This window comes from Argentina silus, assembly GCF_951799395.1.
Source record: "Argentina silus genome assembly, contig: scaffold_291, whole genome shotgun sequence".
Taxonomy (NCBI): Eukaryota; Metazoa; Chordata; class Actinopteri; order Argentiniformes; family Argentinidae; genus Argentina; species Argentina silus.
This window is the reverse complement of record NW_028152288.1, coordinates 12,501-35,458: the sequence shown is the minus strand read 5'-3', so window position 1 is coordinate 35,458 and position 22,958 is coordinate 12,501. Positions and strand designations below refer to the sequence as shown.

At 44.6% G+C, this 22,958-nt stretch overlaps 2 protein-coding genes across 9 annotated transcripts in view; one reads left to right on the top strand and one right to left on the bottom strand.

Annotated features, from left to right (window-relative positions):
* Nucleotides 1-1,732: 1,732 nt before the first annotated feature.
* Nucleotides 1,733-3,475, top strand: LOC310824915 (uncharacterized protein). The gene is made up of 2 exons (XM_083698177.1): nucleotides 1,733-3,037; nucleotides 3,185-3,475. Exons 1-2 carry the CDS (start codon nucleotides 1,898-1,900, stop codon nucleotides 3,302-3,304), a joined length of 1,260 nt encoding a protein of 419 aa, XP_083554303.1. The 5' UTR covers nucleotides 1,733-1,897; the 3' UTR covers nucleotides 3,305-3,475.
* Nucleotides 3,476-6,849: 3,374 nt separating this feature from the next.
* LOC310824914 (tropomyosin alpha-4 chain-like) overlaps nucleotides 6,850-22,958 on the bottom strand; it is a 22,204-nt gene continuing 6,095 nt past the window's right edge. The window contains exons 1-8 of one of the 8 annotated variants that reach the window (XM_083698176.1): nucleotides 20,352-20,763; nucleotides 17,481-17,614; nucleotides 16,980-17,097; nucleotides 15,480-15,550; nucleotides 14,384-14,459; nucleotides 12,667-12,729; nucleotides 12,328-12,397; nucleotides 6,850-8,192 (exon numbers count right to left, since the gene is read on the bottom strand). In XM_083698176.1, coding sequence (XP_083554302.1) covers nucleotides 8,110-8,192; nucleotides 12,328-12,397; nucleotides 12,667-12,729; nucleotides 14,384-14,459; nucleotides 15,480-15,550; nucleotides 16,980-17,097; nucleotides 17,481-17,614; nucleotides 20,352-20,483 — 747 coding nt within the window. In that variant the 5' untranslated portion in view covers nucleotides 20,484-20,763 and the 3' untranslated portion in view covers nucleotides 6,850-8,109. Of the gene's footprint in view, nucleotides 8,193-10,766; nucleotides 11,498-12,327; nucleotides 12,398-12,666; nucleotides 12,730-13,741; nucleotides 13,818-14,383; nucleotides 14,460-15,479; nucleotides 15,551-16,979; nucleotides 17,098-17,480; nucleotides 17,615-20,351; nucleotides 20,764-22,958 lie in introns of those variants that run through there. The other 7 variants (XM_083698173.1, XM_083698175.1, XM_083698174.1 and 4 more) reach the window with 7 other exon arrangements.

Below are 22,958 nucleotides of genomic sequence, written 5' to 3'. Positions count from 1 at the left end.
CAGTAGATGGCGTTTGATCACAAGTTGGAATACAACTTCCTCAAAGATACACGGAAGACATTATGATTTGGCCTACCCTGCGATTAAAATGATGACTCGAAGTGGATCCCTGGCGATGGTGAATATGAACAGGGAAAACGCTGGCCCAAACGCGATGAACGCACACCCGAAAAACACCGCCGCGGTCATGTCTTCAACTTCGGAATCAACCCCCCCTTGAAATGCTCAGCACAGATAGCAAACTAACGGATTAACTACCAGTCACTAAGGATAATTATCATGAACACAATCAAATCCCAATTTATTATTTGCTATTTGAAGCATTGAAATCGTAGCAGCAAAGTGACATCAACAAGTCTTTGTTTGAAAATAGCCAGCCTATGTGCATAGAAACTTGATATCTCTGGATATCCTTAGCATTGCGATTGTTAGCTAGCAAGCTAACATCAATTTCGAGTCTCCGTTGGCGTTAATCCGTTTTGTGAATCAGTTGTCTTCTATTTTGTATAAGTCGTACAGATCAATACACATTCGTTTTAATGAAGCTGTCTTGTTCGTCTAGATTTTAATATTCATCCCGATGGTTCCGTCTCACATGACTCGACTCCTACAGCTTTTGTTGTTGAGTGTTTTGGTTGAACTTCCGGGTGTCTTAAAGCTTCTTGACCTTTTTAAAGAGACATCATTTTTGCAGACCAGCAATTTATTACCCGGTCCATTTATTGGTCTTCCATAAAATAGGATATTTTAGAAAATCGAACATTATATCAGATCAAAAGAAGCCAACTTATTAGGCCTATGTGGAATGAACCCATGAGATAAACATTTAGTGAACTTAGAATTTGTCTTCAAATAAACTCTAAGGCAGCGTTTCCCAACCGCTGTGCCGGTCTGTCTGTTGTATTGAAGCATACAAGTACCGTACGTGTACTGTGCGTAGTCCTACTTTGAAGTCCCCGAACTCCGTGCGTAAAAATATATCCAAATTACCAGTAGCCTAGGCCAGCGTTTCCCAACCGCTGTGCCGCGGCACACTAGTGTGAGAGATCGTTGGGTGTGCCGTGAGAAATTATCCAATTTCACTTTTTTTTTTATTAACATTTATTAATTATTATCTGCAAATAATATGCCATTGTCGAGTGTCTGTGCTGTAATATAGTGACTGGCAGAGTAATGTAATATTCGTCCGGGTGGCAGCAGGTAGCTAATTGCCTCTTTCCTGCATAGAGACAAGAGAATTAGTGACGCATGCGACAGGTCGTGGTTGACAGTGATGGAGAAGTTTTTAAAATGGAAAAATGCAAACTCCGAACTGGGCCCTGGACAAGATTCTGACCCAGGTGAAGGCCCTAGTATGAGTGGTGGTAAAAAGAACACTGGCCTAGGCTACAGATTCCCAACCGTGATATGCTGACTGTGTAACGCATAAAATGGATTCATGTTGGAAATTGCTCATGGTCCCACATTTAAAAGTAAGAAGTTGTAAGGCAGTAGATTTTGACGAAACAATAAATAACACTAACCCTAACCCTACAAAAACTGTTCACTGGTGCAGGTGTACGCAACATACGTAACCTATTAGATATAGGAGCAAAACAATATTTGAAGCATTCAAACGATCTAAATGGCCACTTTATTGTCAATATACATTATTTTACACTTTGCAAAAAAATGACCACGTCATTTTAGAATATTGGCAAAGCGAGAACATTTTTTAGCACTGCGTGGGGATTTGCTGGGCATTGTTGTCGTGACAACAGACGCAACAATGCCCCGACGTTTAATGCGCAATAAAAACATAATGATTCTAAAATAGTATTCAGACAAGACTGCTTTGATTTCACACTCAACTTTTCAACCGATTAATTAGCATGCCTTTATTCACAACAAATTAAAGATGGAGAGAGGAACGATTGTTGATCTGCTTAAATCAAAGGACAACACGATTTTTCACCTAAGACAGACCCTCCAATATATGTCTACGGGAGACTTTATAGGTAACAATATGCAGATGTGTAGGCTCCAGATGGAGAGAAAGAGCAGAGAGATGACTGCACAGTACCAGGCCGCTCTGAGTGAGAAGGACAAGAAGCTCTACTCTCTCCGGCAGCTCCTAGACAACCACCAGCTAAACGAGCAGAGAACCATCAGGGCCCTGGAGGATAGGTGGAAGAAGGAGAGAGAAGGTCTAGAGACGGGGAGGAGGCATGTTGTCGAGTGGGGACTCTCCACCTTCAAACAAAAAGATGACGTCATTCTTTCTCTTGGCCTCAAAGTGGAGTCCCTTGAGAAGGAGGCCGAAGCTACCAAGGAGAGAGAGAGGAAATGGGTAGAGGAGAGGAGCGAAATGGAGAGCAGGGCGAGAGACGTAGAGGTGAGGGAGATATTCAGGGTCAAAGAGAAAGAGAAGCAAATCAACTATCTCCTTCAGGCTATGGAGAGGTCTAAAAGAAAACAGGACAAAATGGCCAAAGCCCACACAGACCTCCAGAACCTCTGTGCCTCACAGGAGAAGAACTGGAGAGCAGAAAGGGAGGAGATGGAGAGGCAGGCCAGAGAGGCAGAGCAGAGGAAGATGGAGGAGAGAAATGAGATGGCCACCCTCCAACAAACCCTGGAGTCTCTACAAACCCAACTGGATGACATGTCCAAGGCCCACGTGGACCTCCAGACCCTCTTAGCTGCTCAGCAGGAGGAACGGAGAATGGACAATAATGAGAAGACCAGAGAGATAGATAGTCTCAGCGAGGCCCTCTACTCTTCCCATCTCTACTCTGTTCAAATGGAAAAGTCCGCTAGCTGTTTTCGGGCCCTCTCTGTGAGAGAGAGGAAGGAGATGAGGGAGATGGAGAGGAGGATGAACAAGGCTGTGGAGAAGTGTCTGACCAAGGAGAAAGAAGTGGAGACCTTGGAAAGAGAGAGGGAGGAGCTGCGACAGCTGCAGAAGCTGAAGGACTGCGAGGATGAAAAGGAGAGACAGGAGATGAGAGATCAGCTCGCCATGAAGGCCATAGAGCTGGAGAAAGCTGAGAAAAAGGTACAGTACTGGCACTTCAATAAATTATTGGACTTATCTACATTACTTTAATGAAAACAGGGTCAAAAACAGTTGATCATCATGTTATAAAGCCCAAAGTTGTTGTCATTATGTGGTTTTGTACTTTAATACCATATCTCATTTCAGATCCATTCAAGGAAAGGATTCATGAAGTTCTTCAAGCGACAGAACAGGGCCGACATCCCGGATGGAAAGAAAGTGAATGGCAGGAATGAGAGAGAGAAGAAAAAGAAGGAGTCCTGTTAAGGATGATTGCTGTCCTTCTTTTTATTTTTGCAAACCCTCCCCACCACCCCCACCCCCCCCCACACACTTTTCCTACCTTCCCATCAACCCCCCCCAGTCCCGTCCTCCAGCTCCCTAGCCTCCTAGCTCCCTAGCCCCTAGCCCCCAGCCCCCTAGCTCCCTAGCTCCCTAGCCTCCAGCCCCCTAGCCCCCAGCCCCCTAGCCCCCAGCCCCCTAGCTCCCTAGCCTCCAGCCCTCCAGCCCCCTAGCCCCCAGCCCTCTCTCCCTCCCCCCTCTCTCCATCCCTAACCCTAACCCTAACCCTAACCCAATTCTCCTTATAGTCTTATTTTGATCCTTATAGCATTTTCTGTCAAATGGACTGAGATAAATAAACCATCTGATTATCTCCTAAACACCATGACTGAAGTACATCATTGACTTGTATTCTTTTTCCATTGTGTTTATCATCCACCCACTCTCATTCAAGTTCACTTTGTTCTAGCTTAGACTTCCACAGTCTCAATGTCTAGCTCTCATTTAGCCAGTCTGAGTAATGTGCGTGTGTGCATGCATGTGTGTGTGTGTGTGTGTGTGTGTGTGTGCGTGTGCGTGTGTTTGTTTGTGTATGTGTGTTTGCATATAGGTAGACGTGTGTGTGTGTGTGTGTGTGTGTGTGTGTGTGTGTGTGTCTGTCGCTCCCCTTATGTTATGCCAACACACTTAAATATGACTAATACTGTAGGACTACACACAAGCTGCTGTTGTTATAGTTTATAACTTATTTATAACTCATTTTGACATTTTACATTTACACTTTAGCCATTCAACGCTCTTTTCTAGAGCCACGTATGCACAATAGGTGCAGTTGTCTAAAGTCAGTGAAACAATATATCACAATCATTGCAAGTAGGCTAATCATTGTGCACAAGTGCAGGTATTTATTAAGTGCAGGTCCCTCACAAGTAGGAAATGTTGGGAAGTGCAATGGTGGTTATTAGAACAGTGCCTCTACTCCCACTCTAGCAATCTGAATTCATCTACTGTAGGTGTAGTTGCGCAGATGTCTCACACGCGAAGCGTATGAAGAAACGCATGACCTAATATCGGGACAGATTCGTAATTATTTGAGTTGAGTAGATTCTGCGATTACAACAGATTAATAATGAGTTATTTGATTAGGATAGCAGTCTGTTGTATTGAAGCATACAAGTACCGTACGTGTACTGTGCGTAGTCCTACTTTGAAGTCCCCGAACTCCGTGCGTAAAAATATATCCAAATTACCAGTAGCCTAGGCCAGCGTTTCCCAACCGCTGTGCCGCGGCACACTAGTGTGAGAGATCGTTGGGTGTGCCGTGAGAAATTATCCAATTTCACTTTTTTTTTATTAACATTTATTAATTATTATCTGCAAATAATATGCCATTGTCGAGTGTCTGTGCTGTAATATAGTGACTGGCAGAGTAATGTAATATTCGTCCGGATGGCTGCAGGTAGCTAATTGCCTCTTTCCTGCATAGAGACAAGAGAATTAGTGACGCATGCGACAGGTCGTGGTTGACAGTGATGGAGAAGTTTTTAAAATGGAAAAATGCAAACTCCGAACTAGGCCCTGGACAAGATTCTGACCCAGGAAGGCCCTAGTATGAGTGGTGGTAAAAAGAAAGCAAAGACGGTGAGCTCGAGGCAAGACAGCGAAAGCTATCTTTCGTTAGGATTTACTTTCACCGGGGATGAGACGACCCCGACTCCATTATGCTTGGTGTGTGGCGAGAAGCTGTCCAACAGCGCCATGGTGCCAAGCAAGCTTAAACGCCATCTCCAAACGAAACACCAGTCGCTTCAAAACAAGCCGATGGACTATTTTGTTCGCCTGCGTGAAATCACAGAGAAACAGGCAACTTTTATGAGGAAAAACCACAAAGGTAAATGAGAAAGCCCTCAAAGCTAGTTACCTAGTTGCTGAACTCGTAGCTAAATCAAAAAAGTCCCACTCTGTGGCAGAGACATTAATACTACCTGCCTGCAAAGCCATTGTCAACGAGATGCTCGGCCCTGACGCGGTTAAAGACATAGCTAAAGTCCAGCTCTCAGATAACACAATTGCCAGGCGTATTGATGACATGTCTACAGACATCAGTCATGTTTTGGGAAAGATACGCATCAGTAGGAAATTTGCGTTGCAACTTGATGAGTCTACGGATATTAGTGGACATTCTCAGCTCTTGGCCAATGTGCGTTTTGTGGATGGAGATGCCATTAGAGACTAATATTGTAATTATATATACTGTATCAGGCTACAGAGTGTCATTTTGTAACATTTTTGGTTGGTGGTGTGCCGCAAGATTCTTCCAATGTAAAAAATGTGCCGTGGCTCAAAAAAGGTTGAAAAACACTGCTCTAAGGAGTAGCATATTTCAGTGCATGTCTGCATGGGAGAGCTGGGTAGGTTAGGCCTATATGAAGTGTGGATATAGAAGTACAACTTGGGAAACGGTGGCTGTGTTCCAAAAAGCGTTCTTGCACTCTATCTCGAGCATAACCGTACTTGGTATAACTACTTGTCATCTATCTGGTTAGATGACAAACTGCATTTCGTTGTCTCAGTACTCTGTGCAAAGACAATAAAGTTGAATCTAATTTTATCTAATCTAGATAGAGCATAAGAACGCATTTTGGAACATAGCCAGTGGCTTACAATAACATAGGCCTACAACCTGTACCATACATGTCATTTCCCACACAAACAGCAGGGGGCAGCAGGAGTGACATATCTGGCACCCTGATCTCTCACTGTGCCATCAAAAGGAGTCTATTCAGCACTGTGCCATCAAAAGGAGTGTATTCAGCAGTGTGCCATCAAAAGGAGTGTATTCAGCAGTGCATCATAGCTGGACTTTCCATCTGCTGTGTCATGATCTGCCCAGTCTGTCTGTTTGGTTGTTTATGTACTGGCTCTTACATGGTGCACTTTGAAGCCCAGAAACAAATGGCCCAAACACAGTTTGTTGAACACACTTGTCGATGACAAGATGGAGCATCAATTTATGCTTAACACCTATTGCGTGTATGTGTATCTACTTATCGTTTATATTTGAAACATTTGAGTGGAGAATTGTGCTACACATCTGTCTTTTGTTCTCCACCAGCAAACACAGGTGTATGACAATGAAGGAGGTAGTCTTCTGGCGGTGTAAAGAGTGTCACTGGACACAGTGTTTCACTTCAGTGCACATGGAAGCTCATCGCCGACACACCTGAAAACTGATATTGGATTTGTGAACACACTGATATCTGATACCACAACATGGCAAACGAGCAATCCAACGAATAAAGGGAATCAAATTAATCAATCTTGAGAGTCAGCCATTATCACAGTGCTGTATGAGTAAATACTGTCATCTTTAGTCGACACTGGGGATGTTACTGTTCAAGTGGCAGCTCTAAGCTTTATACCGCATTTGTATGAAGGATGTTAACTAACGAGATGGAACACAAGAGACGTGAGCAATCAAAGGTGAAGTGGAAATGAAGAAAATAAGGAATACACAACAGCCATGCATCTCGCCTTGAGTCTTTTAATGGTCTTAAACAAAGAGCTTATACAGGTCATTGCATAGGAAACATATGGGTCATAAAGTAATTACCCCCAAATTAAAACTTTCAGAGCAATTAACACTTTTAGCTACTTAGATATATTGACACAGTTGCATTTTCATCATCACATTGATCAACCTTACAAAGACAGGTTTACAGTTGAAGTGGTTAAACCTGGGGTGTTGTTTCAGAAGGAAGACAAACTGATATTTCAGATTCAGAAAACTATGGGCATTCTCAGCATCTTAAATCAAGGAAAAAGGCAAGTTATTTGAACGTCAATTATGAACATTCCAAAATAAATTCTAAATTAAGACTATTTATTCAATTATCCAAACCCCAAAAATGTCACTACAATAATTTCAAAACAAGCAAGAAAAATCCTGTGCAAGACTTACCGGTTATCTAAATTAAGTAACTGTCTATATTTGCCTTTAGTAGTATTGTTTTAAACATTGGTTGATATTTTGGCTGGTAATAATCTAAACTAACCTGGAACTTTAAACTGCTATTCATCCCGCTATACATATAAAGGTATTATTATTATTATTATTATTATTATTACCACCATCATCATCCCAGAAACATGGTTGAACTAACTGGTAGTAATATGAACCGATCAATTAAAAACATGATGAGTGGCACATTTTACCATTAGAGTAAAGCATTTGTTTTGCTGTAGTAAATATCATTCGTACTACAAATAAAGCTTCATACTTTGGGTAAAAAAATGACATTCATGGGTAACATCAGAACTAGCTGAACAATAAAACAGAGGTTTCTGTGGTCAGATTAGATTGTGTAAAACGACTATTTGGAAAAGGCCGCCAATTTAAGACTGAGTCACACGCAAAACACAAACAACAAACTCAGTGGTGCGCAATGCTCTGCTGTTCAAATGTTTGCTCTGTTGACACATATGAACTAATGTATGAACCAGTAGGATCTCGCCATTTGGAATTTGCATGTGTGCAAGAGACCCTCAGAGTAACAAAATGGAATGACATTCACTAACCCTGTCCTACCTCGCTACTAAATCCACATTAAGACTATTCCGTTCCCAGGGGGCAGGACATAAACAAAAATAATAATAATTTGGTCATGTGTGTATCAAAGAGCATAGGGCCCTTTTATACTGTAAAGCTTTGTTTTTCTCTCTTTGTGTGTGTGTGTGTGACTCTTGTTCGTCAGCCCAGACAGACGGACGGACAGACAGAGCTCCTGTGTTTATAGGTTGTTGAGCTCCTGCAGGGTCTGGTCCAGCGTCTGGTGCATGTCTAGGTTCTCCTCTTTAGCGTGAGCCAGTTTCTCTGGTGGTGGGGGAGACAAAGCACAGGTGAGCACCAGCCAATCACACCCCTGGCCTCAGGTGGCTGAGAGGACAGCGGCAGGTGAAATACAGTGACAGGACCATACAGGTACACATCAATGTGATTCAGGTGCATATTTGACATTTACACATTCTTACGTCAAGTGTGTTATGGTAAATGCATTACAGTCGTTTCTACGTCACAGTTAAAGAGACAGAGAGGGTGGACAGTAAAAGCTGTTGCACAGAGCCAAGTCACCTCATTGGAGCCAAACGAGTTGAGGACATTATCAAACTTTCCAGTAAAGTCGATCTCATCTTACAGTCAACGACGACAAAACTAACAGTCGTTCTTATTCCAGACTTCATAGAGGTCAGTCTGACTGTTCTCTGCTTGTTTGTAAGCAGCCACTGCAATAGCCTCTTCCCAGCTCCAATGAGAGAGAGAGAGAGAGAGTACAGTGCTGTCAGTGTGCTCAGAATGTCAGGTGGGGTTTGGGTTTCAGTGGGCACAATAGAGCGATTACAGAGCTGGCAGATGCTAATGCTCATTCCGCCCCCTCAGTGGCCCAGGTGCTGACAGACCCTAAGAGGGACCAGCTATTCAGTCCAATGAGGGGAGAACTAGAGGGGATACAACAGACTTCAGATGGAAACCGGCTGTTTGGCTAACTAACTACCTGACTGGGAATGACTCGAATTGCTGTAGCTATAGAACAGCGACCAATATAGTCCAGTTATTTATGGAAGTACACCCAAAGACGTGGTCAATGTAAACAAATGGGTGTTGGTAAAAGGAAATGTTTAGTGCAAGTTAAGCAAAGAGAGATTATTCTCCCCCCCAAGAGATGTTATATTGCACTATAGTGTGAAATGTTAATAAATATATGGAATATAAAAGCATTAACAGATGATGTGTCTCTTCACACTCACTAGAACAACCGCTCTACCTTTGGAAAAATGCATAAACCTGGACAGCTTAACCAAGGTGCGTTAGATGTCATTGGCTTTGGATGCATGCATATAACAGTCTGCACGATAGTGGCACATTAGTCAACATTGTGAAATAGAATTGTACAACATTCAGATATTACTATAAGCAGACTTTGTCATAATATGTTTTTTGCTAAGGTACTGTATGTCGCTACACTGTCAGTCTGCAGGCATTAGAGTATATGCAGACTTTCATGCGTACATCTAAAGTTCTATCAGCTATACTGTAAACTCAAGTCACATCTGTTAACTCACACACTTCAGTGCTAATGTTCAGAACTCTGTGAAGGCTTTGAGACTTCAGGTGTGGGGCCATGTTGGGGTCATGTTTCCAGTTCAAATTGAGAGATGTTCCTTTAAATTCACTCAAAGTCTCACCAGTGGAACTCTACTGTGCTTCGTGCAATAAGTGAGTTTCTCAGGGCGGTGATTCTAATTCTGAGAAACTTGGAACCGAACGATTACGTACAAAACAGATGACAAAGTGGAAAACATGATGAATCATAATTCTCTTCCCCATCACCAAAATATTAAGTGCACAAAGACCCAGTGGGGACAAATTCCATTTCAACTCAAATTCCATTCATGATTCTGTGAAAACCGGTTCCAAGCTTACTCAGAAACAACCGCATATACTAGTAGTCGAACAGTGAAAAGAGTGGAACAGCGGTGAGATGCAAGAGTGGAAGTGGGTTTGCTAGAAGCTTCTGCCTGGACAGATTCAGCTGTTTAGCTCGTTAAGAACCACTCTCAGTTCGTGACTGAGAATGCGTGTTTTCTCCACCTCCTTGTGATAGCGATCTGTGGCGACAGCAGCGTCAGTGTGAAGACACAGGAAAGGGAGGAAGGGAGAGAGAGAGAAAGGGAGGGAGAGAGAGAAAGAGAGAGAGGGGAGTAAGGGTTAGTACAATAAAGGTCACAGGGTATTGGAAGACAAGAAGAGAAAAAAGGACATCAGAGATGTTCTCATCTAACAGAGGTAACAAGCATCTACTTCACAGCTCACATCATACGACTTACAGCTCTCTGTCTACTACAGTGTACACCTGAATGTCTTGAGGTGAAGACATTCATAGAAAAAACATGACGCTACAGTGGTAGGGAGTAATATACAGATCCAATGTGCTGGGACAGGCGGGCTAGGGGGATAGGGAAGGTTTGGTAGGGCCACAGAAAACCCCTTTCAAGACTCTCCTAAAGTATTAAGCTGAGGAATTAGGTTTCACATAATGACTTAATAAAAAGAGTAGTTGGCTGCAGTAGAACCCAGCTAATGACGACCCTAACAAACAAACACATTCTCTTACCTATTATAGAATTATAGAGAGATCATTGGTTCTGCTGCTGGCAAATGATGTGGTGTTAACGCAAGGTCTAATTTTCAAGCCTATGAATCGTACTAACAAGCCTTTCATTTTGTGGAGGAACACAATGTACCGTGAGAACGGTCAGTCTCTGTCTACCATACAGTACTATAAAGCATCGTGGAGTGTGGCTTAGTGTGTCGTTCATTCTGTATGTGACTGATGATGGGAACCAAAATACAGAGAAATAACAGAAAATAACGAAAAGTATAGAACAGAAAACAGGAGAAGTCTCAAGAGAAGGGTTGTTGGACATTTATTACAGAGGAAATGAGAAAGGAGAGAACAGGGGAGAAGTATACATCAACACAAGTGTACATAAACACAAGAACATGAACAAAGTCTACCAGATCTCTGTAGAGGTGTCGACACTGTGACAGACTAACCACTGGGGACCAGTGAAGGCTGGGGGAGGTAGAAATGGAACCTCCACCAACCTCCACTGCTGGGGACTGGGGGTGGCTCGTCTGATACACATCGGTACTGAACTGTCACCTTAACACTGAACAATGTCACTGACACCTCTGACACAACGATGAGGGAGGAACTAAAAGGAGGAGCGACAGGTTTCACAGGGGAACCTCCATGGGGCGCACAGCTGAATCCCTTGGGGATTTCGAATCAGCAAAGTCTTGTAAACTTTGGCATTACATTTCGCCCCTAGACTATATATATTCACAATTCAAAATGTCCTAACCAAGGGGCAGCGTCACGAGAGCACAGTCCTGTCTGGATTGTGGAATGAAAAAAACGACAGAAAAGAGAGGCGGATGAGCGAGCCCCAGGAGTGGCGGGTGGAGTTGGGGAGCGTCTGAGAGGAGGAGGAGGAGGAGTGAGGAAGAGGAGGAAGAGGAGTGAGGGAGCATCTAAAGTGTAGTCATGTCGTTGAGGGCCAGATCAAGCTCCTCGCTGAGGGCCTTGCCCTTCAGCTTCTGAGCGTACACCTCGTCTGGAGGGGAGGATGGACAGAACGAGAGGACAGATAGATGGACAGAAGAAGGTCATGAGTGAAAAAAGAAAAAGAAAAATGTTGTCAGTTAACCAAAGGAATGTGAAATAAAGTAACTGAAAATGAGGATAATGTGCAACTGAATGAACTGAAAAACTTTATGTAATGATCATGAAAAACTGAATAAAATATAAAAATGCACTCAGAAGTAGTAACAATCAAATCAACCACTAACAATTCAAGAAAAGAAAGAGAGAATTCAATTCTAAAATAAAACCAATTCTACCAAATAACAAAGTATGTTAGTGCACACCAATCCCTTCTGTATCATCAATACAGAGTCACAGTCATCAGAACATGCCAAAACCATGACTGTAAGAAATCTGTCACCAAAGAGTTACTTCATGCGGTGATGTTGACATGAAGTCACGACACACTCCAGAACCAACCCACTCAAGGTTATCACACCATGCAGCCTCCAACCGCTATGCTCCACTTCAAACTCTGAGTACCACACACACACACACTCTCTCACTCCTACGAATGCAACGGGGTCATAAACAAGCCCATTCTACGCAGTCAAGAGGAACCACTACTGGAACCGACACGTTTCAGAACACGTTTGAGTGCTAGAAGATTAGTAACAGCCTTGGGTTCCTCTGGTGGTGTCAGGAAGTTCTATCAGGGGTATTATCTAGCTGTTGCTGGGTGGTCTGTCATGCAGTCTCACAGAGGAAACACACGGCTCATTGAGAATGGAGTAAGTGGGGGGAACCATAGAGGGAGGGGGGGGGAACCATAGAGGGTGAATGGGAGTGTTGAGAACGTACCTTCCAAATCATCAATGGTCTTCTCCAGCTTGGCCACGGATCTCTCAGCAAACTCAGCGCGGGTCTCAGCCTGTGGGGAAACGCAGGAGCACAACGCGTTACCACCTCGGTCATGTCTACGTTACCTCAGGTTATGTTACAGAGGGGGAACGGTGACGTTAAAAGAGACCGTTTTAAAAACAGTTTTAGACGATAGTCAATCTTTCATAGATCAGAGCTTCAAATGTCCTAGAGAACACGCGTGTTTGATACCATTCCTCATTCCGTTCCACGCATTACAATGAGCCCATCCTCCGACTTCTACCTCCACCGGCCTTCCCTGGAGTCTATGGTACCCACCTCTTTGAGTTTGTCGGTTAGAACTTTGATTTCTTCTTCGTATTTGTCCTCCTTTTGTGAGTACTAGAGATGAAATAATGAAGACGCATATTAACACAAGTATAACAGATGGTTTTTCCAAACATACATAAAAATAATTCCAATATTCTACTGTAGTTCATTACGTTGACTATAACATGAATTGTGATTCTATATTTACATCCATTAAAGGTACAGTGAATTGACCATGGCTATGTCTATTGTAAAGCATCAACAATCATTTTATCTTTATAGTAAACAACACAGAGTACCAGCGGAGGGACAGGTCGGGGAGGGGAGTTGGCATTGGGGCTCAGAAGGTGTCAGAGCTGAAGAGATTGGCTGAGCAAACAAAGCAGAGTGGGGCTAACTACTGGATCAGCAAAGCCTAGTCAAAACGCCAGCGGCTCGAACACATTTAAAGAAACAGAAACCTGGCTTTGGTCCTGGGGCAACATAACCTCAGATTAATGTTCATATTTTCTAACATAACTGCAAGCATTTTCACTATGAAACATTTCCTGGACTGTATTCCACCATGTCCTATGGACATTCAAGAGCGTAAGGATGGGACATCCTGGACTAAATATGTTACTGAATATGGTGTGGAGGATGTTGTTGGGAGACAGAAGCTTTGTCCATAGCCAGCGAGAAGAGCAGAGGTCTGTCAGTCTGAGAGAGAAGAGCAGAGGTCTGTCAGTCTGAGAGAGAAGAGCAGAGGTCTGTCAGTCTGAGAGAGAAGAGCAGAGGTCTGTCAGTCTGAGAGAGAAGAGCAGAGGTCTGTCAGTCTGAGAGAGAAGAGCAGAGGTCTGTCAGTCTGAGAGAGAAGAGCAGAGGTCTGTCTGTCTGAGAGAGAAGAGCAGAGGTCTGTCTGAGAGAAGTGCATGTCTGAGAGAGAAGAGCAGTGAGGTCTTTTGTTCTCCTGCTGACTCAGTACTCCCACTGAGCTTCAGTTACACCGTCTCCATGGCTACCACAGTAAGCCGCCTAGGACAGCCTGGCAGACGAATGTGTGTGTGTGTGTGTGTGTGTCCTGCCTACAGCCCCCTACTCCTACCTTCTCAGCCTGGGCCTCCAGAGACTTCAAGTTGTTGGTGACATTTTTCAACTCTTCCTCAAGATCACCTGATTTACTGAGCGACGACGACGAGAGAGGGAAGCAAAGAGAGGGGGATGAAAAGGAGAGAGAGCGATTTGAGAGGGAGGAGAGCAGAGGAGAGGACTGAGGACAGAGAGCCAGGTCAGGGTACCTCGTTGGAGGGGAGTGTGTTAGGAGGAGAAGGCAGGAGCAAGCCAACTTACCTGGAGGGTTCAATTAGACACCCTCCACATGGAAAGTTAGGATCCTTGATGGACACGTCTGACATGATATGACTGGATCAAGTACATAACCATGAAATATAGAAATCATGCAGATTCATATACAGCTAGACACAAAAAAGTGCCTTAAAGTCCATGGTCACATCAAGGATCCGTATTGACCCCAGGCAGTGTATTGTACAGTGAGGGTCTCCATGGTTGATAGGACATGGTCCTATGGTGCTTTGGTTCAGGGCAGAGAAGCTGGAGGGAGGAGGTAAGGTCACAAGCCAGAGGAGAGGAGGAAAGGAAGCGGCTTGTAAGAGGTTTGGAATGGGGCCCTGGTCCAGGGGAGACAGAGCAGGTTTGGAATGGGGCCCTGGTCGAGATCGGTCAGTACCTCATCCTCTCCGGACATCATGGACTTCAGGTTCTGGTCCATAAGTCTAAGCTCCTCCTCCAGCTCCCTGACACGACTGGGTTAGTCCACAGCCAGGGGGGTGCAGGGGGGAGGGGCGGGGGGGGCAGGCACACAACAAGGCAAGTCCCAGGTGGGGTGGAGGTGATGGTGGTGGTGGAATCAAGAGGCATGCATTACATAAAACACATGAGAGAGAACACACCACACACACACACACCACACACACATATCCAGGTGTCCTGCTGTGGTTAGTGTATCCAGTGTATCCCACCTTCTCGTGTTTCACACATGGACTATACCAAACAAGGGGGAGGGGGAGGGGGGTCTGAAACGAGGCCAGGCAGCAGGTGGGAGATGTACCAGACGGAGACAGGGATACCTCCCCCTTATCTGGCACCAGTCACACTGTGTTGTATAATGGATGTCAATGGGAGTTGGGAATACATTATACAACCCTCTTTAAGCAATCGTTATCATTCCTGCAAACTACGGGAATGGAGTGAATAGACATCTCATCACCTGCTGCTTTCTGAAGCTCGTTTCAGATCCACACAGACCATGCGATCATCTTATTAACAGGATGGTGGATCCATGCAACAGTTCAATATCTACATCAATATACAACATACACCACAGAGCAATCTGTCCTCACCAATGTACATGGAAGACTTAATTGTTTCTTTTTTAAACGTACATTACAAGAAATGTCAGACATTCAAACAATTGACCATATGTATTCAAAAGGAATTAGAATAAACGGACAGAATTGCTTTCTACTACTGTTCACTTTAGCTTTCTGCTAAATCTTAACCACATTGCACTTTTAACTTCTGCACTTTTTACTATAATGCAAATTTTTTTTATAGCTTTTTAACTTTACTCTTTTCTTATTTCATTTTATTGTATGACATGTTTCTTAGTCTGCCTCGTGTATGAAATGTGCTATATAAATAAAGTTGCCTTGCCTTACCTACTAAGTGTAGGTAAACATTCTATCGGTGTGTGTGATAGTGGGGTGGTTTATGGACGGTATCTACAGAGAGCAGGCGGAGACAGAGGAGGGTGGTCAACTTACGCCTCAGCCACCTCAGCTCTCTCCTCAGAGCGCTCCAGGTCACCCTCAAGGATCACCAGCTTACGGGCCACCTACACACACGAGAGAGAGAGACACACACACACGTTAAACTACACAGGCCGGACAGGGTAGGAACATAGTGAAAAGTAGTCTAACACCCAACATCTAAGCAGAGACTTACAGCAGCCTCATATGCTGAAATACTGTATGGCCTCAAAATGCTGATTCAACATGTGTGAACACATCTTGCTCTACATAACTGGATGTGCTTCAATGACAGAACAAACAGGCTGGTAGGAAGCCAACCACAGAACTCTGGCGATGACAGAACTGCCCCAGTGTTGGAAGTGTGTGTGTGTGTGTAAGCGGGGAGGGCCGTCAATGGGCAGCCTGATTGTGTGCAAGTCTATTAGCCTACTCCTTTCGCCTGTCAGCCTACGGTAAGCCTCTATCCGCTCTGTGGACTGTATAGGCCTAAGCCCTGCAGAGTACGGTATAGCAGAGTGGATTGTAGCGTGTGGCGTTGTGGCGTGTTAAGCTATACAGACAGACACCTTGGGCCGAGGGGGGTCACAGACCGGTCACAGGCATTTACTGTGGCTAGGCTAAGCAAGCTAACTTCAGTCAGTTGCACTTATTCACGTTGGGGTTGAAATGTAGACATGTTGGATTACTCATATATTAAGTCCTGTGAAGAAGGGGTGACCCTGAAACTAAAACCCTATCCGAGTCCCTGAAAAAGCCACACAACTCTTCTGAAGAACTATTAGAATCCTCTCAGTCTGCCTCATGTTTCCTGCATCACTAGGGGTCTGGGGAGGGAGGTGGGGGCAGCGCACAGCCAGGGTGAGACAGGAATGTGGAGTTAGCCACGGATGAGAGGAGTGCTTTGATCGCCTGCACCACATGTAGCAGGGCATGCTAACGGCTAAGGAGACTGCTTTGTGGAGTGTGTAGGCTATTACAGAAACACTACCTTTTATGGCCATGAGTGCATTTCAGGTAAGACTATATCCACTTTCCAAAGTGACTATGGTTAAATCATAGATGGGAACTTTATAGGCTATAATAGGCTTTAGAAGACAAGTTGAATCTTAAGTTAGGATGTGAAGTGATGTCTTCCATCATACATGGCGTTTCCACAGAATACAGTCAGGGGGAAGACATCGTTGTTGTCCGCCACCTCAGCGATGTGTTTGGTAGTAGTTGTAGTAGCTAAGTGTAGTAGTGTTTTTGTAGTAGTACAGTAGTAGTAGTACTGTAGTAGCTGTAGTGTAATATGCAGCAGAAGGAGCTGTGTGTAGTAGTAGTAGTACTATTGTTGTAGTAGTACTACTACTAATAATAGTAGTAGCTAAGAGTAGTGTACTATGCAGCAGTAGTAGCTAAGAGTAGTGTACTATGCAGCAGTAGTAGCTAAGTGTAGTGTACTATGCAGCAGTAGTAGCTAAATGTAGTGTTGTTGTAGTGTTGTGTACTATGCAGAAGAAGGATGCTCACCTCCTCATATTTGCGGTCGGCCTCCTCAGCGATGTGTTTGGCCTCCTTCAGCTGCATCTCCTGGATCTCCATCTTCTCCTCATCTTTGGTCGCCCTGTTCTCTATCACCTTCATCCCTCTGGGGGACGGAATGGGTACAAAGGCGAGTCAGCGGACGCTTCAAGATAGCTGCAGTATGCTACTATGCTAATGAAGCTGTCAGCTTCTCTATCAGCTTCATTCCTCTGGAGGAGGGGACACAGAGGGCAGGGGCTGGTCAATGTTTGGGTGAAAGGGGTTTTTCAGGAGCCTAACCTCTGCTAAGGCAACTACACAGGGGGCTGAAGATCACCAGTGGAAGACTGAGGAATGACACGTGAAATTCAATACAGTCACTTCATCTTCCAGAGGTAACACAGGGAAGGAGACTGGGAGACTACAGATATTGGGAACAGGGCCATAAGCTTATTTCAGTACGAGTGACAGGCGTGGTGCACCGCAACAAAGACAGGCCATCCCCACCTCTCGCTCTCGTCTGCAGCTTTCTCAGCTTCCTCCAGCTTCTGCAGCGCGGTGGCCAGCCTCTCCTGGGCCCTGTCCAACTCCTCCTCTACCAGCTGGATACGCCTGTTCAGGGAGGCCACCTCAGCCTCTGCCTGAGGGAGGGAGAGGGAGAGAAGACAGTCAAAACAAAGGAGATACATGTCTGCACACCGGTGTTGAAGAAGAGGGTCTCTGTGAACGTACTGTAGTAATATATGCCATTTAGCTGACACTTTTATCCAAAGCGTCTTACATTGCAGTGAGTGCTTACATTTATGCAGACTTTGGTCCCAGTGGGAATCAAAATCGTTGTGACTTGACGTTGTTAGCACCATGCTCTACCAACTGAGCCAGAGGACCACTGTAGTGTTGAGTGTCAAGTGCTTTTTGTTGTGAAATTATTAATTACGCCACAACACACACACACACAGTTGTCAAGAATATTCACCAAATCAAAAATGCCAACAGGGCCAATGAGGTGAGCAATTACCTCAGGGGACAGTTTTTTGGAATGCTGTATTTGTTTTACAGATAAAAACTGGATTGTCAAGTTCATTCACCCCTAGAGCAAAACTGGGTTACCCAATGCCCCCATTCTGGCTGACACCTTGCTGACAACATGTTTGTGAAACTATTTGGCATCGTAAGAATCCGAGAGTTTCAGACTACAAAGGACAATATCATCCATCTGCCATATTGTTCCATTTAGCATTTAATTTCACCCAGGTGTCCCTGGTATTTAAATGGCCTTTGAAATCTTCTGAAAAACACTACTGTTGATTGTCTCTCTAATCCTCTCTTCAGAGCCTTCCCTTGAAAGAACACAGAGAGGTGTCTCTCTAGGGATCTCTGACTGAGCACTCCACCTGACTGCAGCAGTCCTCTGGGAACGTCAGGTGGAATCGTTAGTGTACAGAAACCCCTGCTAGTGAATGAGAAACCCAGGACACACCCAACACTGCGGTGGAGGGAGGAGGAAGCTGCTTCTTCATGTCACCAGGGACGGGAGGGACGGTAACGGGCAGGGCGGGGTTGTGTATCCTGCTAGGTCCCCTGCTCATCTTTAATACTCAACCAGTGTTTATAAAAGTTGATCTGCCCTATAAGGGGTGGCAGTGGCCCCTTGTGCTCCCCATCATCCGTGAACGACCCGTGTTTGCTAGCAACAGTGACCCTCCTGACAATAATAACACTTAATCAGATGTTGAGCTAAAATCAAAAAGGGCAGCACAACTAAGTTGGACACTAACGACACAAACTAAGTCGAAACCAGTCCATCTCTCGATGAAGCTCTGCCTGTCTGTCCCCAGCCCTGTCCCCATCCCCAGCTTTGTTCCTGCTGTAGCAGGTGGGGCTGACTGGCTGGTCCAGCGGATTGAGTAGCTGCAGATGACTGACATGATTGGACGGTGAAAGAGAACTGCATTCCAGCATTCCGAGCTTCCCGCTGAGGGATACGGATGGTGCTGCGCCGGAACGAACAAAAGACCCAGTGTGTCTCCCCCCCCCGCCCCCCAATCACAGTAGAAGACGGCTAATCAGACCTCCCCCCCCAACCCCCTTCACACACACATACACACGTCTCTTAGCCAAATCCCAGAGATCTGTTCACATTCTGCCTAGCCCAGTAATGGTCAAGGAAGCTGTGGAATTCCATCTGCAGCATTCTAAACATTCCAGAACCTTCTCCTACCCCACTTCATATGGCTCCTTTTAAACCAATCATAGATACAGGGCACTCGTGCCAGGCCAACTATGAGGAGATGACTACCCTAGAGAGCTACACTGCTCTCTATATATAAAATAAAAATATATAAAACTGCTTGGCAAGCTGACAAAACAAGAACAATAAGCACATTACTATTTTGTTGCAAAGCCACGTTTTGAAAGCCTTATAGTCTTCATGCACTAAGCTATATTGTATTGTGATGGACAGTCTGTGTTACGTTAATTCCCCTTGGCCCCTTTTCTAACGTATCTCCTAGACTCCCCCCCCCCCCCTGTGTGTGTGTGTGTGTGTGTGTGTCTAGGTTGAGGTCCAGTCTGTTAATGGTAGAGTGACTCTGGGCTGACTGGCTGAACCAAGGCCATTTCCTCTCATCTGAGACTGGACTCAGGAAATGATTAACCTGCTACGAGTCTAGAGGGTGGGGAGAGAAGACAATATAGGAGGGAAAATAAGGGAGGGAGAGGAATGGAGGAGAGGAGGATGAATCAGGCTAGCAGGGAGGGGAGACCTGGGTGAGAGGACTGCACCCTCCTTCCAGCTGGCTGCTCTGGCTTCTCTCCCTGTGATTAGGCCAGCTAATGACCAAGCTTAAGTAACAGCACTCAGGCCAGGTTCAGAACTAATTATGTGAAAAAGGTTGAATGAAGCATGAATATCGTTCATTTTAGAAGAAAGGAAAAGCTGATTGTGCGTGAAGGAATATAAAGGAATAAACGATTCTGTTGTTGGCAAATAACAGACAAACAATCTTCGCTAATGTGTATTTGACTGTGCAGCTTAATTGCCATGCAAGCCTGATAGACAAGGAGAAGATCGACATTAAACTAATTTCTGATGCGCAGTCATGCGAGAGGGGTCGTTGGATTGTCTGTAAAAACATGGACCTGTGGTAACCCATCCTGACTGGGGAGTCGCCTATAGTCGCAGCTTTCCAAAACGTACACTTTGCGTAAAACGCCACATTTTCCCACTATGCGCGCAGCCCCTACAGCCATACATTGACCGACAATTGTGTATTTGCGTCAATTTGGTCGCGGATGCTTTTTTGCTCGCTATGATAAATCGCCTTGCTGCCTATTCCGCAAGTCGGATTAATCGGTTTTCCTCCAGGCGTGTCTTACCCTCTCTCTGGCCTGTCTCTCCACATCCACCTCCCTCTGGAGCATTTCGGCTCGGTCCTCCGCATCGTCCGCTTGTTGCTGCAACGTCTGGATCTTCCGTTTGACAGCTTCAATCGATGTTATTCCAGCCATCGCGAATGTTTCTATGCAACAATTCTCAATAGACAAACAAACTGCGGTGGACGCGACGCGGTGTCGCGTTGCCCTTAGCGCGATAGCAGCACCTGGAGACTGTCGAGTCACGCCTCTTTACCGCTACAGCAGCCTGTCAATTAGATACAATGTACAAATAACTCTTGAATGTCATGTAGCCATTCTGTGCGTCTTGTATCAATATGCAAGGCTTACATATGTTGATAATTGAGCTTATTTTGGAGGACTTGCTCGTGTTCTCCTCCTGATGCAGCTGACGCGTTAGAGGAATTCAGGGGAGAGGCGAAAAAGTTACAACTCCCTTTCACTGCCCTCCTCCCTTATCTTTTTCTAATGATGTCACAGGTCATAGGCCGGTCGCATTTTAAAGGAATAGTACCAGTCTAGAAAAAATCATTAATATTCTACATTTGAAGCGCTGAAATAGTTCTGATGCCTTTCCGTTTGTGTTACTCTTCAAAGATAGGTCTCTGGGTCCCGTGTCCATTGTAATATGTAATTTCCCCCCAGGTATAGCGGGAGGTAGAGGTTAATCATTGAGTGGTCTTTACCAGTTGACTAACTTGTCTTATCTAACTGGAAAACATGAGACAGCCATCTTAACTGGGGTCATTTTTCAATATTATATTTAGGGAAATTTGTCACAATGTTGTGCAATGATGTGCAATGATGGTAATGACAGGCCATGAAAGGGCGCTATAACTGGCTGAATGCCAAAACAGAGACTTTTGTGATTGTAAGCTAGCATGGCATACGCACATACTGATCTATCATCAGCAGTCTCAGTTTACATGTTAGAATGGAGAGATTTGATGAATCAGTAACCCGTCGAATAACCCATAAGTTTCTCACCAAATAATAATGACAGGAATGTTTTGGTGCTTGCACTTCCAAATCTGTACTTCTGTAAGGCTATTAACTGTGTGGATATCAAAAGCGCCCCAGTTGTTGTCGTTAAGAAGGCTTTTGTAGATTTACTTGCGGTAAATATGCAGCGTGTGACTGTAGCTTTGGATGGTGATGGAGTCTGAATGAAAGAGGATTTCTAGAGCCGGTGTTTCAGGGCTTTGAGGTTGATACTGTGTACTTGACTGGCAACCGTGTATTGTTTTGACGTCAAATACTTTGAGATTAAATCCCTTCCTTGTTTTTCACTCAAGAGAGGGATTCTAACAGTGACCTTGTAATGAAGTACGCTTGTGTATGTTGGCCTATTGTATAACATTCATAATTCAAAGCTATTCAAGCCACAATAGGAAAAATAAAGATATTTCAATTAATCAAGTTGCCTTGTACATCAATTGAGCTATTGAATGGTAACCTCAAAGATATGATTTAATGTATTTATGTCCATGAATTCAGCATAGTGAGTAGGTATTTTAGGATTGTCCTCTCTGTTGGTATTCATTTACTAATTCATTTGCTTTATCAGCTGTTTATGTTCTATTCAACTGAGAGATGGAGGGTTGACTGTAACCTGACAGAGAGGGGGAGAGAGAGAAAAAAAAAAAAGGGAGAGCGATAGCACTCAAGTATACACTAGAGAAAACTCGAGAAAGAGTAAGACAGACAGACAGACAGACAGAGAGACAGACAGACAGACAGACAGACAGATCCCAGTGTGAAGCAGTCAGAACTGGAAAGCATGACTTCACCTCACTATAAACAAATGAAAGCATTCCTGGAATTCTTTTCCTTCTTTGGTAACATCATAGTACTACTATGCACTGGGGAGTTCTCCTTCTCCACTCCCTCCCTCCTCCACCCCCCTCCACCTCTCCCCCCTCCACCCCTCCCTCCCTCCTCTCCAGCAGATTACAGAGAGAGAACTCTACTTCTCTTGAGTTACAAAGTGTTGAGTGAATGATGTTTAAATGCTTAGCTAGCCTAACCAAACCACCCACGTTCTATATACTGTACATGTGTCTGTTGAATCTGTTCTAGAAGGTGGACCTCCAGCTGGACCTCCCTACTCAGGTGGGCCAGACAGCCTGACAGCCAGAATAAGGGCTTTTAGTGCCTGTTCTGTGTTGGCACGGTTACAACACTGCTGACATCATTACAGTAGGGTAAGGATGACAGAGCAGGAAGAGGTGGGGGGAGGCGGGGGGGTCGGCAGGATGGAGAGGAAATGATCAACTGTTTTCAGGAATGATGCTGACAGCAGACAGGTAATCTAGCATGCGGACACTCCTTATATGGAGATGGTGAACTGAGCAGGGATTGGACACTGAGGCGAGCACTGAGCAGGGATTGGACGCTGAGGTGAACAGAACTACAGTATGGTTTGATGCAGGCCTATTCAATGGTATTAAAATGGACTTCTATGGAATGCTTTGATTGAAGACATTATCTAGGCAGTTGTGAATGTTTGAAGTGTGTCGGCCTATAGTGTAGTGGTACTAACCCTAACCCTAACCGTTTTATAACACAACACTTTTTCCCAAACATACA